General features: G+C 43.5%; 1 protein-coding gene across 3 annotated transcripts in view; it reads right to left on the bottom strand.

Annotated features, from left to right (window-relative positions):
* GRIK2 (glutamate ionotropic receptor kainate type subunit 2) overlaps positions 1-18,077 on the bottom strand; it is an 853,883-nt gene that overhangs the window by 277,505 nt on the left and 558,301 nt on the right. For all 3 annotated transcript variants that reach the window (XM_068231225.1, XM_068231227.1, XM_068231226.1), the window contains 3 exons: positions 17,461-17,568; positions 12,789-12,902; positions 8,955-9,161 (listed from right to left, as the gene is read on the bottom strand). In XM_068231225.1, coding sequence (XP_068087326.1) covers positions 8,955-9,161; positions 12,789-12,902; positions 17,461-17,568 — 429 coding nt within the window. The remainder of the gene's footprint in view (positions 1-8,954; positions 9,162-12,788; positions 12,903-17,460; positions 17,569-18,077) is intronic.

The raw sequence follows: 18,077 nt of genomic DNA, 5'->3' as shown, positions 1-18,077 counted from the left end.
GGTTCAAATCCCAGCTATGGTATATAAATAAGCATGCTTTTCAAAAAGTACAAATCCTTAATCATGCTACTTTTTCTATCGAATTGATCATAATGGAAGTATGGTTTATGCTACCGGCAGCTTTAGCATGTAGTGTGGGTCATGGTCTAGAGGGTAAGACAGATACCTACTACACACTAGGTTCTGGGTTCAAATCCCAGCTATGGTATATAAATAAGCATGCTTTTCAAAAAGTACAAATCCTTAATCATGCTACTTTTTCTATCGAATTGATCATAATGGAAGTATGGTTTATGCTACCGGCAGCTTTAGCATGTAGTGTGGGTCATGGTCTAGAGGGTAAGACAGATACCTACTACACACTAGGTTCTGGGTTCAAATCCCAGCTATGGTATATAAATAAGCATGCTTTTCAAAAAGTACAAATCCTTAATCATGCTACTTTTTCTATCGAATTGATCATAATGGAAGTATGGTTTATGCTACCGGCAGCTTTAGCATGTAGTGTGGGTCATGGTCTAGAGGGTAAGACAGATACCTACTACACACTAGGTTCTGGGTTCAAATCCCAGCTATGGTATATAAGCTGTTTTGAAAATCTGCAATTCCCTACTGGGATGGATGGAGGAGGAGGAGGAGATTTATTTTAAGTTATTCCGGAAAATTCCGTCGGAATTATAGAATTTCCGCGGAATTCCGTTTGAGAGGTACAGGAATTCCGATTTGACTACCGGAATCGGAATTAACCTAATTCCGGCCGGTATCACGGAATTTATAATTCCGCGGAATTTTCCGAGCATCCCTAATGTGTGGCTGCAGGCGACGTAATAGTCAAAGTGAACCAGGCTGGCTTAGTGAGCAGGAGCCAGGAGGTGGTAAAGGGTGGTAAGGCACATTAACGATGGTTCTAAGTTCCGGCAGCCAGTTCATGTCCCCCTCTCGCCGACAACAGGGGCCAGGAACTCGCCTTCCACCCACGCCTGGTTCATCTTGAGAAACGTCAGTCTGTCCACAGACTTGTGAGACAGACGTGAGCGTTTCTCGGTGACCACGCCACCAGCTGCACTGAAGCAGCGCTCGGACAGCACGCTGGAAGGGGGGCAGGACAGCACTTCCAGGGCGTACTGCGCCAGCTCGCTCCAGATCTCCAGGCGCTTGACCCAATACTCCATGGGATCAACAGGGGCATCGCTGTCAAGCCCGGTGTAGGACCCCATGTAGTCAGCCACCATGCGGGTCAGGCGCTGGCTGTGACCGGAGGAGGAGGATGCTGCATGCACCTCCTCTCTAGTCACTGCTGCCGGAGCCTCTACAGTCCTGTAGAGCTCGTGGCTGAGAGACAGCAGGTCTGTGGGGCGCTTGCTGCTGGATGCAGGCACCTGCTGCTGCCTCTGTGCTGGCTGCTGGACAGTGGGGGTGGAAGGCTGGGGGAAGGCTTCCTCCAAGCGCTCAACAAGGGCCTGCTGCAAGCTCCTTATTTGTTGCGCTGGGTCTCCTCCTGCAGGCGGCAGGAACTGGCTCAACTTCCCCTTGAGGCGTGGGTCCAACATCATGCTGATCCAGATGTCCTCCCTCTGCTTCATCTGGATCACCCTGGGGTCCCTGCGCAGGCACCTCAGCATGTGCGCTGCCATTGGGAAGAGGCGGGCCACGTCTGCTGGCACATCGACGGCAGTGCTGCTGTCCTCATCCTCCTCCTCCTCCTCTGCCTCGTCAGCCTCATCCTCTCTCCACCCCCGCACCAACTCAGCTGCACTGTGCTGCTCCCCCTCATCAGCAGCAAGGTCAGGGACCTCCACCAAGTCCTCCTCCTCCTCCCCCTCAGAGGTGGACTGTGCAGCTGCTTGCCGCTCCTGCTGGTCCAAGGCTGCCGATACCCTGTTCCAGCAAAGCATCGAGGGCCCTGTTCAGCAGACAAACCAGGGGCACCCACTCGCAGACCATAGCATGGTCCCTGCTCACCATGTTAGTGGCCTGCAGAAAGGGAGCCAGCAGTAAGCACACCTGCTGCATGTGCCTCCAGTCATCATCGGGGACGATGGACGGGATGTTGCTGGTCTTGTCCCTTCTCTGAGCGGCGGAAACAGTGGCCAGGGCAAGGTACTGGTTGACAGCATGCTTCTGTTCAACCAGACGCTCCAACATCGCCAGGGTGGAGTTCCAGCGAGTCGGAACGTCAAGGATCAGCCGATGGCGTGGCAGCTCCAGCTCCTTTTGCACGTCTTCCAGGCTCGCACAGGCTGCAGCCGAGCGCCGGAAGTGACGCACAACGTTCCTTGCCATTTCCAGCAGTTTGCCCATCCCCTGGTAGGTGCACAAGAACTTCTGCACCACCAGGTTCAGCACGTGGGCAAGACAGGGGATGTGGGTCAGGTTTCCCCTGTCTATTGCGGCAACCAGATTGGCCCCATTGTCGGCCACCACCTCTCCGACTCTGAGGCCTCTGGGGGTCAGCCAAATCCTCTCCTGCTCCTGGAGTTTGGCCAACACATGGGTTGCCGTCAGCTTGGTCTTCCCAAGGCTGACCAAGTGCAGCAGCGCTTGGCAGTGGCGGGCCTTCACGCTGCTGCTGAGGCGGGGGGTTTGGCCAGGTGTGCCGGAGGATGGCAGAGGATCGGAGGAACCTGCTGCAGTTCCCCTGACCCTGCGGGGTGGCACCACCCACTGTGTTGCTGCTGCTGCTGTGCCCGCTGCTGCTCTCCCATCCTCACCCCCTTCCACCAAGCTGACCCAGTGGACAGTGAAGGACAGGTAGCGGCCTGTCCCGAAGCGGCTGCTCCAGGAGTCCATGGTGACGTGGACCCTTTCACCAACCGCGTGCTCCAGCCCTCGCTCCACATTGGCCATCACAAAGCGGTGCAGTGCAGGAATGGCCTTGCGGGAGAAAAAGTGTCTGCTGGGGAGCTGCCAGTCTGGGGCTGCGCAAGCAAGCAGCGCACGAATGTCGCTCCCCTCCTGCACGAGCGTGTACGGCAGGAGTTGGGAGCACATGGCCCGTGCCAGCAAGCCGTTCAGCTGCCGCACGCGACGGCTGCTGGGAGGCAGAGCCCTAACCACCCCCTGGAAGGACTCGCTCAAAAGGCTCTGGCGTGGCCTTTTGCTGGCACGGGAATCAGCAGACACAGCGGAGGAGGCCACTGAGGACTGGCTGTCAGAACAGGCCTCAGTGTCGGCGGGAGGAGTTGCAGAGGGGGGAGGAGCAGTGCGTTTCCACACTCCTGCTGGTGCTGCTGGAGGAGCAGGAGGGCGGATGGCTGCTGTTGCTGCTGCTGCTGCTGCTGAAGGCTGTGCAGTGATGGGTGTGGTGCCACTGCCAGCACCAGATGCCTTCAGCCTCTGGAACTCCTCATGCTGGTGGAAATGTTTCGCAGCAAGGTGGTTGATGAGCGAGCTGGTGCTGAACTTTAAGGGGTCTGCACCTCTGCTCAACTTCCGCTGACAGTGGTTGCAAGTGGCGTACTTGCTGTACACAGTGGGCATGGTGAAATATCGCCAGATTGGTGACAGAAACATCCCCCTACGGCATGGAAGCGCTGCTGCCTGTCTCCCTGTGGTGGTTGGGGGGGGGGCTTGGGTGCGGCTGGTGGTGGTACTGGCAGATGCTGCTGCTGCTGCTGAGCCTGAGACACCAGCAGGCTGTGGGACCTGCCTACTGCTGCCAATGCTTGCAATGATGCGCCTCCTTGCAAGGCCCACAAGAACATCCTCCTCCTCCTCCTCAGAGCTGCTGAGGACGACATCCCCTGGAGGTGGTGGCACCCAGTCTCTGTCTGTCACCGGGTCATCATCATCCTCCCCCTCCTGAAACATGTCCTGCTGGGATGATGACCCCCCAAACTCCTCTCCTGATGCATGGATGGGCTGCTTGACTGTCGCCACAGTCTTGCTGTCCAATCCCTCATCCCCCAAAGTGCCCATCAGCATCTCCTCCTCAAAATCGCCAACAACAGCAGACAATACCCTGATGGTGCCTGGGGTAAAAATACTGCTGAGTGACAGGTCGCCAACTTGTGACGGTGAACTGGCCTCCTCCCCAGACCCTGCTGGGCGGCTGCTGCAAACAGGGGTGGTGGTGGTGGTGGTGAGGGTGGAGGCCTCGGATGCAGAGCTGATGGCGGGCTGCTCATCCTCCGTCATGAGTTGCACCACAGTGTCTGCATGCTTTTCCTCAATGGGACGTTTCCGACCCGGCTGGAGGAAAATCGGAGCAGGTGCTACACGCTGCTGCTGCTGTGTCTCTGCAGCGTGAGTTGCAGATGCTCCTGCTGGGCGGCGCCCAAGGCGTCCACGGCCAGTGGCTATGGGAGGAATGTTAGCCACTGACGCTGCTGCTGCTGCTGCGGAACTGTGCATGGTGGCGCGGCCGCGGCCTGCCACAATGCTGCTCCCTCTCCTCCTGATTCCCTTGCTGCCCTTCCCCTTGCCCAAACCGCGCTGGCTGCCACTTCCAGACATCTTCGATGTTTTGGGCGTATAGACAAAAGTTTTTTAAAAGGGCGGGTGAAAAGTGGGGTACTTTAATGGAGTGGGTTGGTGGGTGAGGTGACTGAGTGAGTGTCCCTAGTACAGTAAGTAAGTAGTAACAGTCAGGAAGTACAACTAGCAGTTACAATAATCAGTAGTAATCACAAGTAAATTTAGTGTGTGTACACTACAGACAGTGAGTGCACGCACGCGCAAACACGCGCAGGAGCTAGCCTATGAACAGTGACTGAGTGAGTGTCCCTAGTACAGTAAGTAAGTAGTAACAGTCAGTAAGTACAACTAACTAATTACAATAATCAATCAGTTATCAGAAGGAAATAGAGTGTGTGTAGTGTGTGTACACAGACAGTGAGTGCACACACGCAGGAGCTAGTAGCCTATGAACAGTGACTGAGTGTCCTAGACTCCTAGTACAGTAAGAGTAAGTAGTAACAGTAAGTACAACTAACTAATTACAATAATAAATCAGTTATCAGAAGGAAATAGAGTGTGTGTAGTGTGTGTACACAGACAGTGAGTGCACACACGCAGGAGCTAGTAGCCTATGAACAGTGACTGAGTGTCCTAGACTCCTAGTACAGTAAGAGTAAGTAGTAACAGTAAGTACAACTAACTAATTACAATAATCAATCAGTTATCAGAAGGAAATAGAGTGTGTGTAGTGTGTGTACACAGACAGTGAGTGCACACACGCAGGAGCTAGTAGCCTATGAACAGTGACTGAGTGTCCTAGACTCCTAGTACAGTAAGAGTAAGTAGTAACAGTAAGTACAACTAACTAATTACAATAATCAATCAGTTATCAGAAGGAAATAGAGTGTGTGTAGTGTGTGTACACAGACAGTGAGTGCACACACGCAGGAGCTAGTAGCCTATGAACAGTGACTGAGTGTCCTAGACTCCTAGTACAGTAAGAGTAAGTAGTAACAGTAAGTACAACTAACTAATTACAATAATCAATCAGTTATCAGAAGGAAATAGAGTGTGTGTAGTGTGTGTACACAGACAGTGAGTGCACACACGCAGGAGCTAGTAGCCTATGAGCAGTGACTGAGTGTCCTAGACTCCTAGTACAGTAAGAGTAAGTAGTAACAGTAAGTACAACTAACTAATTACAATAATCAATCAGTTATCAAAAGGAAATAGAGTGTATGTAGTGTGTGTACACAGACAGTGAGTGCCCACACGCTGGAGCTAGTAGCCTATGAACAGTGACTGAGTGTCCTAGACTCCTAGTACAGTAAGAGTAAGTAGTAACATTAAGTACAACTAACTAATTACAATAATCAATCAGTTATCAGAAGGAAATAGAGTGTGTGTAGTGTGTGTACACAGACAGTGAGTGCACACACGCAGGAGCTAGTAGCCTATGAACAGTGACTGAGTGTCCTAGACTCCTAGTACAGTAAGAGTAAGTAGTAACAGTAAGTACAACTAACTAATTACAATAATCAATCAGTTATCAGAAGGAAATAGAGTGTGTGTAGTGTGTGTACACAGACAGTGAGTGCACACACGCAGGAGCTAGTAGCCTATGAACAGTGACTGAGTGTCCTAGACTCCTAGTACAGTAAGAGTAAGTAGTAACAGTAAGTACAACTAACTAATTACAATAAGCAATCAGTTATCAGAAGGAAATAGAGTGTGTGTAGTGTGTACACACTACACAGACAGTGAGTGCACACACGCAGGAGCAGCTAGTAGCCTATGAACAGTGACAGTGAGTGTCCTAGTACAGTTACAGTATATAACTACAATACTAATACAATCAGTAGTAAAGGACAGCAGAAATACTGGTATAGATGAGAGAAATAAACAGAGGACAGGAGAGAACAGCTGCCCACACAGGCAGGCCCTGAGGCCTAAAGCTGTAAGCGTGCAGCAGCTGTCTGAGTCTCTCTCTATGTAACACAAAAGCTACTAACTAAAATACAATGTCTAACTAACTAACAACAATATAGGTGTGTATAGAAGGTGTATGTGAGCAAAAACGCTAGGTAAATGACCACAATAGAGCTCTTGCTAAGCCAAAGCACAAAGGAGCAACTCTCTCTCTGTACAAGTCTCAGGCAAGCACGGAGAAACCTAACATGGTGGCCGCTATTTATAGGGTAGGGGCTGGCCAGGGTCCCCCTCTGTGATTGGCTGCCGTCAGAGGGCCTGGGAGCCCTCTGATTGGCTCTAAGGACATCAATCTGGGCTATGACGCTATTCGAGCTCGGTACCGAGCTCGAATAGCGCCGGTTTGCTCGAATAGCTCGAATAGTGAATGGGCTATTCGAGTGTACTCGAATAGCCCATTCGAATAGCTACAGCTATTCGGAGCTCGAATACCGGGCTCGAATAGCTGAAAAAGAGCTCGAATATTCGAGCTACTCGAATATTCGAGCTCTGCTGAGCACCACTGAAGAAGGATACCATCAATAATCCTTACAGATTTGCTACTTGCCTAGCTGTTATGTTGATCTTCCACCTATAATATTTTATAAACTATTGTTTTCTGCCTATGTGATTTCACAGGGCTAATGCTTTTTGAACTTTATGTTTAACTGGGCTACTGAAGAAGCCCAGATATTCACAGCCAGGTAACTGCATTCATTTTTGAAGTAAGTAAGTGTAGTATCCTCCATATACTACCCTCTAGAATAGTGATGAGCACAAATTTCACATAAACGTAATTTCGCATCATAATTCGCAATTACAATGCAAAATTGTAATGTACAATTTCAGGAAAATTCTTAATTAATTTGGCGGTTAATAGCGAAGCCACATACATGCTATCATCACCAAAATTGCTGAATGTATGTTAAGGGAAATACTGGAAACAAGTTAAAATAAAATAATTTAAAAAAAAAAAGTCATAGTTTTTGAAAAAAAATCATTTTAAATTTGCAAAGGAAACATGGTTTTTAAACTTTCATTTTTCTGAGTTTAAAAACTCCTTTTCTTTGCACTTTTAAAATCGATTTTCTCAGAAACGATAAGGTCTTTTTGAATTTTTTTTTTACTTGTACCCACTATTTGTCTTAACATATGTAGCAATCTTGGTGTCAATAGCAAGTATGGCGATTTTGCTATTCACTGCTAAAGTCGGCTCAAAATTACATGAAAATGAAAATGTGTACAAAATTATGAATGATTGTATGAAATCAATTGAATTTACAAACCGTAATTACTTGTAGGTGTAATTGCAAAAATGTACGCAAAATTTTGCATAATCTTAATTAGCTGCTTATGATCATCACTGTTTTTATACTAAGATATAATTTTATTGTTTATCAATAATTGCAACAGAAACTTCAAATGTTGATGGTAGTGGTTCTGTTTCCTAATATTACTTCAAACTGAAACCACTAAAGTATAGCAAATTATGCAAATATATATATGTATATATATATATATATATATATATATATATATATATATGTATATATATATATATATATATATATATATATATATATAGATTAGTGTTGGGCGAACACCTGGATGTTTGGGTTCGGGCCGAACAGGCCGAACACGGGCCAGATGTTCGGCATGTTCGGCCCGAACCCCGAACTCAATGGAAGTCAATGGGACCCCCAAACATGCCGCTTTTAGGGGCCCTATGGGGTCGCAGGCATAAAGGGGGAGCATGCCCCGATCGCGGGGGGGGGGGGGGGTTCGGAAATTCCCCCCACCCCCTCCGCTAGCGCTCCCCCTTCTGCCCGCTTCCCCATAAAAAAAGTTTGCGTAAAGTTAATAGTACCTAGTGGTGGCTGGCTGGCTGTGGTGATGAGATGAGTGAGGAGGAGTCCGATCGACTAAGAGACGCGTTGAGGCTGGGCAGCGGGCGGTTCAGCGGTAGTGCCCTTGTGGTACTTCCGCCCTTTCTCTGACCTCACGTCCTCTACGTGATGACGCATACAAGGGTACGCGTGACGCGTACCCTCGTATGCGTCATCACGTAGAGGACGTGAGGTCAGAGAAAGGGCGGAAGTACCACAAGGGTACTACCGCTGAACCGCCCGCTGCCCGGCCTCAACGCGTCTCTTAGTCGATCGGACTCCTCCTCACTCATCTCATCACCACAGCCAGCCAGCCACCACTAGGTACTATTAACTTTACGCAAACTTTTTTTATGGGGAAGCGGGCAGAGGGGGGAGCGCTAGCGGAGGGGGTGGGGGGAATTTCTGACCCCCCGCGATCGGGGCATGCTCCCCCCTTATGCCTGAGACCCCATAGGGGGGCCGTATTCGGGTGAACAGGGCCCTGTTCGTCCGAACAGGGGTCCTGTTCGGCCCTGTTCGGCGGGCATTGAGTAGTTTGGGCGAACCCGAACTAAAAAGGCCGAACACCATTAGGTGTTCGGCTGAACTCGAACATCACCCGAACAGGGTGATGTTCTGCAGAACCCGAACAGTGGCGAACACTGTTCGACCCAACACTAATATAGATAGAGATATATATATCTTTAAAAAATAACTTACATGATCCATGAGTTCCCGAACCATCCCATTCCATTGCTGGGTAGCATCATCCTTGACTCCATATTTGCCATCTTCCACTAACCGAACTTCATATTTAAATCCAAGAATTTCCGATAATTTTTGAAGTAAGTCTATGCAATAACCTTCAAATCTTTCCTTTCCATAAAGTGGTTTATCAGATTTCTTGAACATTACGTAAGGTTCTTCCTGTTGGATTCAATGTTTTTGTTGACTTAGTAAATTCATTTTGTATTCAACAATTTTAACAATACATTTAAACATCTCTGGGAGAGAAGTACAGAGGAGTTTGATGAAGTGATCTGTGTTCACTTCAAACATCCAGTCATGCACAGAGAAGTTGAAGTTTATTTTTAATTCCCTTGTGCATAATTAATGCTTGAAGTGAACACAGTTTTACTGCATTGTGCTTCTGTATATTACTCCCTAGGGTGTCATTAGAAATGCTATTAAAAAAAAGACAAAGAAGATGATGAAGAATAAGAATGTACACAGTTATAAACCCAATTTGTAACAATTTTGAACCAATGAAATAAGCTGAACTAATTTAATTCATTTACTCAATAATTAATAAGTGAATAAGTGGCATATTCAGAAATCTCTAACCTGATACTTTATTGTCAATGGGGCAAGTGTAATATCTTGTAAATAGCTGTCATATATATATTAAACTATTTATATGAGTGTCATCTACTGTATAACTATATTTTTACTGATAAAAATGCATTTCAGGTAAAATAAATCTCTCCCTGAATCCAGAAAAATCGAATTCAATGCCTAGATTGTCTTTACACACTATAGTTAAAGACAGTTAGACTGAAATGTGACTCATTGCTAAAAAGTATACCAGATTCAGGCAATGATATCACTGATATGACTCCCCAGTACCCCTTCTTCAGCAGCAGGAGTTAAATTTAGCTAAACAGAGATGATTAAACAGTTGAATAAGCCCCTCTCCTCTGCATACACAAACAAAAAGGTAGAGGCTGTGTCCCCTTTCATCTCTCAACACTCTCCACTTAACCTCTTCCCTCTCCCAAAGGACATGTCAGGGACAAAGCAGATAAGAAACACATTCATTTGTACAAGCAATACCACTCAGATATTAAACTGGGGAGTATCATTTGAAACTGTTTAAAGCAGGGGTGCCCAATAGGTCAATCGCGATCTACCCGTAGATTGCGACCACCTATTTGGTATCATGTTAAATTATGCAGCCGGCAGCTATCAGCTTCTGCTGCCGGCCGCTGGCCAATCGGAAGAGGCGGAGAGGAGAGAGGCGGTACAGTGGGAGAGGAGGACGCCCCAATGTCATAGCTGGGGGTGGCACCGGAGTCTTCATTCAGCTGCCCATCTGCACTCTAGCCAGCGCGACCGAAGGAGGGGAGACCAGGAGGAGCCCCAGACAACGCCGCTGGAACTGGAGGGAGGTAAGTGGCACCTACACCTAGCTACACTATACCTGGCTAACTATACTGAAGGCATCTACGCCTAACTACACTATACCTGGCTAACTATACTGAAGGCACCTACACCTAACTACACTATACCTGGCTAACTATACTGAAGGCACCTACACCTAACTACACTATACCTGGCTAACCTGGCTAACTATCCTGAAGGCACCTACACCTAACTACACTATACCTGGCTACCTATACTGAAGGGCACCTACACCTAACTACACTATACCTGGCTAACTATACTGAAGCCACCCACACCTAACTACACTATACCTGGATAACTATACTGAAGTCACCCACACCTAACTACACTATACCTGGCTACCTATACTGAAGGCACCCACACCTAACTACACTATACCTGGCAACCTATACTGAAGGCACCCACACCTAACTACACTATACCTGGCTAACTATACTGAAGGCACCTACACCTAACTACACTATACCTGGCTAACTATACTGAAGGCACCTACACCTAACTACACTATACCTGGCTAACTATACTGAAGGCACCCACACCTAACTACACTATACCTGGCTACCTATACTGAAGGCACCTACACCTAACTACCCTATACCTGGCTAACTATACTGAAGGCACCTACACCTAACTACACTATACCTGGCTAACTATACTGAATGCACCTACACCTAACTACACTATACCTGGCTAACTATACTGAAGGCACCTACATCTAACAACACTATACCTGGCTAACTATACTGAAGGCACCTACACCTAACTACCCTATACCTGGCTAACTATACTGAAGGCACCTACACCTAACTACACTATACCTGGCTACCTATACAGAAGGCCCCTACACCTAGCTATCTGTACTGAAGGCACCTATACCTAACTATACTATACCTGGCTTCCTATGCTGAAGGCCCCTACTACACCTAGTTATCTGTACTGAAGGCACCTATACCTAACTATACTATACTATACCTGGCTACCTATACTGAAGGCTGATATACCTAGCTATCTATACTTCAGGCACCTATACCTATCTACCTATACTGAAGACACCTATACCTAGCTACCTACATGTTGGTAGATCTCCTGGACGCCGAAAAAGTGTGGGCACACCTGGTTTAAAGGACCAAAAGCAGAGATTGGTTTAAAGTAGGAAAACAAAGTGCATCAATACAGAAATCCAAGGAATTAAAATTTCACGAGAGACTGAAAATAAACTCTAATAATAATAGGATGTGCTGGATCTTAACCTAGCTACAAGGCAAGCAAAACTGCCTTATTTAGAAGTAGACAGAAGATAGCCTTTAAAATACCTCAAGTCTAACTAAATATTAAAGCTCATCTCAAAAGACAAATCGTTAGATAAAAATATCAGGTTGGAATAGGTGCCCTGAAGAAACAAAAGTTAAACCACTTAAAATGGTAAGAGTTTCTAACCTTGAAACAAGTAATTCACATGACTATATTATGAAAAAAAAAAATTATTGGAAACCCTAAGGATGATGCATTTTGCAGGCAAAACCTACTTCTTCAGGTTAATATAAGTGTCTGTAGGTACAGCTATCTATAGCTGGGAGAGCCTATTACTTAGATAAAGAGCCAGGCCTGTACAAATGCATTCTGTATAGTAACTCGGGGTGTTATGCCTAGCTATCTTTAAGTTGTTGCTTCAGGCTACTTTTTAACATCATTCTATTGAAGAGTTAGGATAAAGAATAGAATAGTAATAACAATAGCAGATAGACAGGGATGAATGATTGGATGAATAGAGCTGAGAAACAGAATTATTACACACAATTATGGGTATGGAGGTGTGGAGTTGTGAATTCACAGGATTTGAGGTTTGGGGGTTAGAAGAGAAAGAGAAAAAGTAGCAGATAAACAAAATCTAGGGTGTGTGATATAGACTATAAGGCACAAAGCATTCTGGGGTTTAAAAACAGATGCTGGTATAGACAACTGGTGAGTTAAGAGTGAAGAGTAGCAGCCACCTAAAAGTTGGCTTGGAACAGCACAAAACAGAATAATGCTAAATGAATGCACTCACTCACAGGGTGCAATACAACATGTTGCTAGTCATAGTTAGGTTAGTCATTATGTCCTTTTCTCTAAAAAGAATCCTGCATTACCAGCAGCCATCACTAAACACAATTATAACTGAGGAGACGGTCCATTAGGACCAGCTTTGATAAATAAAAAAAATTACAAAGTTAAAACAGTTTTTAGGGTATAATGCCACAAATTTGCATTTCTTCAGAATACAAAAAGTATTGGTATTGTAACAATCCATGCAACAAAATAAATATTATTTAAGGTCAATGTACATTAATTACCAAAATTAGTTTGAGAGCACTTTCACAAAAAGCTTACCAATATTGTTGTAACAATCAAAGATCGATTGGATAAAGAGTCTGTTATGTTGGCAGGTTTTTCTTTCTGACTGTCTGTCATATTTAAGCCACTAGCAGGGTCCCAAGTTCCAATCTATTAGAAAGTGTGGCAACAAACAACAACAAACGAAAAAAAAAAAATAGCAAATAAGATGCAAGCAATCAGTGGCTAAAAAAATATAAATATATTGTCACAAGCACAATTACAAAAAGTATACCAATAATATTTGTCATATTCTTAAATTTATAAAGTTATGATGGCAACAACATATGCACAATTAGCATATAAAGTTGCTCAAATATATAAAGTCAGTATGCATTTGATGAAAATAGATAAATGGTTCCATAGAAACCCACATTTATTAAAGCCCATACATCTTATGCATTAGGATATAGAAAGCCATGAAGCCGATATAGGAGGGTTTTCTATATAGGGGGTGATCCTTGTAGGCTATCAGAGGCACCAATATCTTACTCGCCTTGCTGCAAGGCACTGTGTATTGACCTCAGGAAGTGGGCTAGAACCCGTGAAATGCGTTGTCTATTTTTTGTTTTTAACAAATACTTTTTTAGTACTACTGGTGTTTTTGTCATCAGGGGAGGTAAGAGATTACTGCTCTACCTCATTTTACCTATAAGACATTTATATACACGTTTACACTTGGGCGCATCCAACTTAACACCATTAAGCCAGTAGTCACACAAGAGCTAGAAAGTTCTTTCATCTTCTGGCTTACTTGATTATCATTAACAGTTCACAATGTAGTTGTCCAAATAAAATTTAGAATGATTTTGTTGTATTCTTTGCTATAGACATAATACAGCAAAGTCCCTGTTATCCAGAATTCAGGCAAAGGAAAGTCTCAATTAGCCGCCATGCCTGATGGATAACAGGGACCTCTTTTGTGGGGCTTTCTGTGGGTCCTGGCAGGCTTTGAAACACTTACGGATGTTCTAGCAATGGCTAACAGTCTCCCTCTATCTCCCCGTCTCCTAAAGACTTGTGGGTCAGCTGACACCCGGGCTTCCATGCACTGGGGAAGCCGGAAAGCCCCTCTGAGCCCGCATGGAGATAGAGGGAGACTGGCAGACATCGCTAGAGCCTCAGTAAGTATTTCAGGGGGAAGTTTGTACAACTGGAAAGCATATGTATCCGGCATCAGGTGATCCATGCCGATGCTGGATACTGGGGACTTTGCTCTATGGCTGTATTTAGACCACCTTTACCAAAGTCAGCTAACCCCATTCATTTTAAATATTGCTGTCACTTATTATTTTTTTTGTGATAAAATATGTCCTATAAACAAATACATTAAATAACAAAAACAGTAAATATACATTATATAAAGCATAAAAACAAAATAGTTTCCACAGCATCAGCAAGCTAGGTTGAGCACACAGCGGATAGTAAATATTACGTCATCTTTTTCAGTTTTTGCAGCACAAGTTATAACTTCAGCAGCCTAGTTAATTGGCAGATTAACCTTGGCAGCAGTTTTGTTTCAGCAAATTTGTTTAGCACATGTATTTTAATTTCAAAGCCGTCCAGAAAACTGGAAAGATTTAGTAGCACATTTCAGTTGAAAAACAGATAATTCCCTGGGGCATAATGCATTTTAAATTCCAGAAAACCCCAGTAATAATTAGGATACTGACAGAAACATATTTTAGGAAATGGAAAATAAAAAAGAAAGTATGCAATATTAATTGAAAATGACACAGCACACAGCTATGCAAAAGCTATAAAAAAAGAAAACAAAAATACTGCAGAAACTCTTATTTGTTGTCCATCAGGATTAATGTTAATTAACAAAACTCTCCAATAACTTATGTCAGAAACCTTATGCTATGCTGTAGCAGCATTTTTACAGTATATAAATATGTCTCCCCTGCCTTACTAGCACTCCTGTGTATTGAATAAATTTGGTCTGGAAGTTATGTCTTGTAGTTGCTTCTATATAACATCTCCCATGAGAGGAGAAACCTTCCTGCTCTCCTGTGTGCTCTTGTGTCTCTATGTACAGCTACTTTTCAGGGCCAACTTAATTCAGTCAATCAGCCTCAAAGTTTTACCCATAAATGCTGTCAATGTCCATTCACTGAGAATCATAAAAAGATATAATCAACAAAGATAAGAAAAGGCTATCATTATTAATTAATATAATGCTGAAAATTTCCAAAGTGCTTTACAGATGACACTGAATAATCCATGTCACTAATGATCCCTCAAAAGAGCTCAGAAGAACCATACGTCCCTACTGTCTGACACCTCTTGCTAACATTGTATGTATCCCTATTTATTGTTCAGTGCTGTATAATATGGTGGTGCTTCATAAATACAATTAATAATAATCATCATAATAATGTAAGGACCATCTTTTGTGTGAGTGTGTGTGTGTGTGTGTGGGGGGGGGGGGGGCTGGGCAGTGCATTCATTTAAACTACCAGTATAATCTTGGATTGTTTCTAGAAACACACTGGAACACAGAGGAAACAATCAAAGTTTCATGTACCTATTCTAGGTATCAATCCTTTAAGATTGTAGTGCTGTAAAGCAGTAATCCTGCAGCCAGCAGGAAATGCAGCCAACCCTCCACTGCCCCCTCCAAAATAGAGGCTGGTGAGGCCAGCCAGTCCTCAGTAGCCTCCTCAGCACTTTCCACAGCTTCCCATGTTGTTCACCCACAGCCCTTGATTCAAGAGTACTTTCCTGTCTTACCAATATTCTACATCACTAATTTATGACACAGCATTTCTTGTATAAAGCCAGCTGTAGAATCTAGAAATGTCCTACAGAAGTTATGATATGGCCACTTCTGCTTTCCAAACAAAGTCTTGATAAGCATGTTTTTAGATAGAGGGTATAAGTTAATATTCTACATGTTTTATCTGCCTAGACATAATTTAAAGATACAATAAAAGCTCTTGAACCCCTTAGTGAAACTCATGAAAGTACTTTTAGATGAATGTATCTGAAAGATTCTCTTAGTCTGCTGTAGTATCCACTATTATCCAATAATATTTAAAATTTCATTCTCTGCCTGTCATCATTTTTCAGAGCATGTTTGATTCTGATGGATGGCCGTGAGCAGAAAAGACTGTCTCAGCATCTTTCCTCATACATTTTACATTATAAAGCCACCTGAGAACAGGTTACCAAAACACTTACAGCAATATGAGGCAATATGAATTTACAGTTAAAATTTACATTAAAGTCAGTCTGGAATTCTCCAACCACTGCATTTAAACATAGCTGAAGAAAGGGCTTGGAGTAGATCAGGAGTTCTATGTATTACAAATGAATGTGTTATTTTTGGAACGCTACTTCCTGGCTTCACTGATATATATTGTACACTCAAAATCATTTTGCTGTACTGCTTTAGTACACAAGCCTCTAACAATTCAGATGTCAAATCTTGGCAATAGATAATGAAGCTTAATTATTTATGACAGATTTACATCATCTTACTACCAAGCATTAAAACAAGAATATTTTTTCAGACACAAAGCATACTGGTCAAAACAGCAGAATGAGCTTAAAACTTCTAAACTTCTAATCAAAGGATCACTATCACAAGACTGTACAATTAAAAATAAATTCATCCGGTCCCCAGGGATCCTCTGTATACTCTGCATGGCTGTCCATATCCCAATTTATCCTCTACCCAAAATGAACTTATTAGTTATATTTTCACTGCCACTAAATTGAAAATTGCAGCGGCCTGGAATTCCCAGTTCCTATCTTTTGATTCTATTAGGAATAGGCTTGGATACATCCTCTTTTTTGAGAAATTGATAGCATGGTTAAACGATAACACAGGGAAATTGGTAAGAACCAATTTGAAGATGCTGGCTAGCCTATCTCCTCTTGTATGTGCGTACGTATGTTTCGGCTACCGATAAGTTGGGCATCGGGAGAGACGAATGACTGCTACCACTAAACTCCCAGGTGGCATTAAAGACTATTCCCCCTCCGAGTTGTTGCAACTCAGTGGGAGGTGTAATTCGGGTTTGGTGATTGTTGGATCTTCAAATTTCTGTTGCGTGGGGCACACTTTATAGCTTTGCTGCTATGACGGCACCCAGCTTCAGCGCTGAGCACTGTGTGCCGAAGTTACCTGTTTTGATATAGTGTATGTCTCCCATGACTGAATCTGTATGCCTGTTTCCCGCTTGAAGCTGACCCTAGTCTGTATGACTACCCGATCTGTTGCCCACAATTGCCTTGTACAACTTCCTGCTTTGTTGCCAACCTTTGCGCATTTTAGAATCTGCTCTGTTTCTAAATCTTTGCCTGATATTCCATCAACAAAAGTGAGATGGATATTTTTTTTGTTAAATTATTATTATGAATCAATAAGTACTTTGTCTTTTCAATATTGATGATGGTATCCAGTTCATATTAAGTCAGGTGCCATTACTCTGCACACATTGTACAAAGAATGTACAACTTTTTAATTTGCCTATAATAGTTTTTTAGTCTGGAATCTTAAAAACACCCCTGGGGATGTTCATTAGCAGTTTATGCTCTTGCTAATAGCTAGAATTTAATATTTCAGGACACAGAAAACAATAAACAACTTTAAATCAAAGCGAGATCCATCAAAATGCTTTTCAGTATTTGTGTAACAAGGATTGGATGTATCAAGTACCTTTTCAAGACCTTCTTCTTTAAGACTGATCACATCCAAATCAAAGTCAGTTCGTAAGCCATTGGTCTTGTTGAAATTTATTCTTCCTGTGAGGCCTTCCCACTGAGCCTAAATAGAAAACAGCAATTTGCATAAGTGGGTTACATGAAAGAGATTATATTATTTGCAAAAGCAAAAAGATTAAGTAGCCAATGAATTTTAAAAATTACCCTGTGGCTGATCTTAAAAAAAAAAAAAAATCTCACCAGGTGAACCATAATGTCATGATAAAATGAATACCCTCTAGTTATTTAGGTACTTATTTAAATATCTGATGCCCAAAATTATCATTAATATTAATTTTAGTTGACAGAATTAAGGTGGCCATAAACGGTTTCTTTCTTTAAGTTTTTTTTTTTTTCGACCCGCAAAATCTGATCAATTTTCCCACTTGATAATTCGTAAAATCAAACCAACATACCACACATGTTTGATTGATTTTTGAGAAAATTTCAAAAACAAAGGAAAACATTTTTTTTGTATTTTTCTGATATTTGCAACAAATCCAAAATTTTAAAAAAATCTATTGTTTTGTTTTTTTTAAATAAAATATGTAGTCAATTTATTTATACAGTCAA

The sequence above is a fragment of the Hyperolius riggenbachi genome, chromosome 4 (genome assembly GCF_040937935.1).
Source record: "Hyperolius riggenbachi isolate aHypRig1 chromosome 4, aHypRig1.pri, whole genome shotgun sequence".
NCBI classification, from domain to species: Eukaryota; Metazoa; Chordata; class Amphibia; order Anura; family Hyperoliidae; genus Hyperolius; species Hyperolius riggenbachi.
Note: the sequence above shows the minus strand (reverse complement) of the source record. Positions and strands in the feature narration are given on the sequence as shown.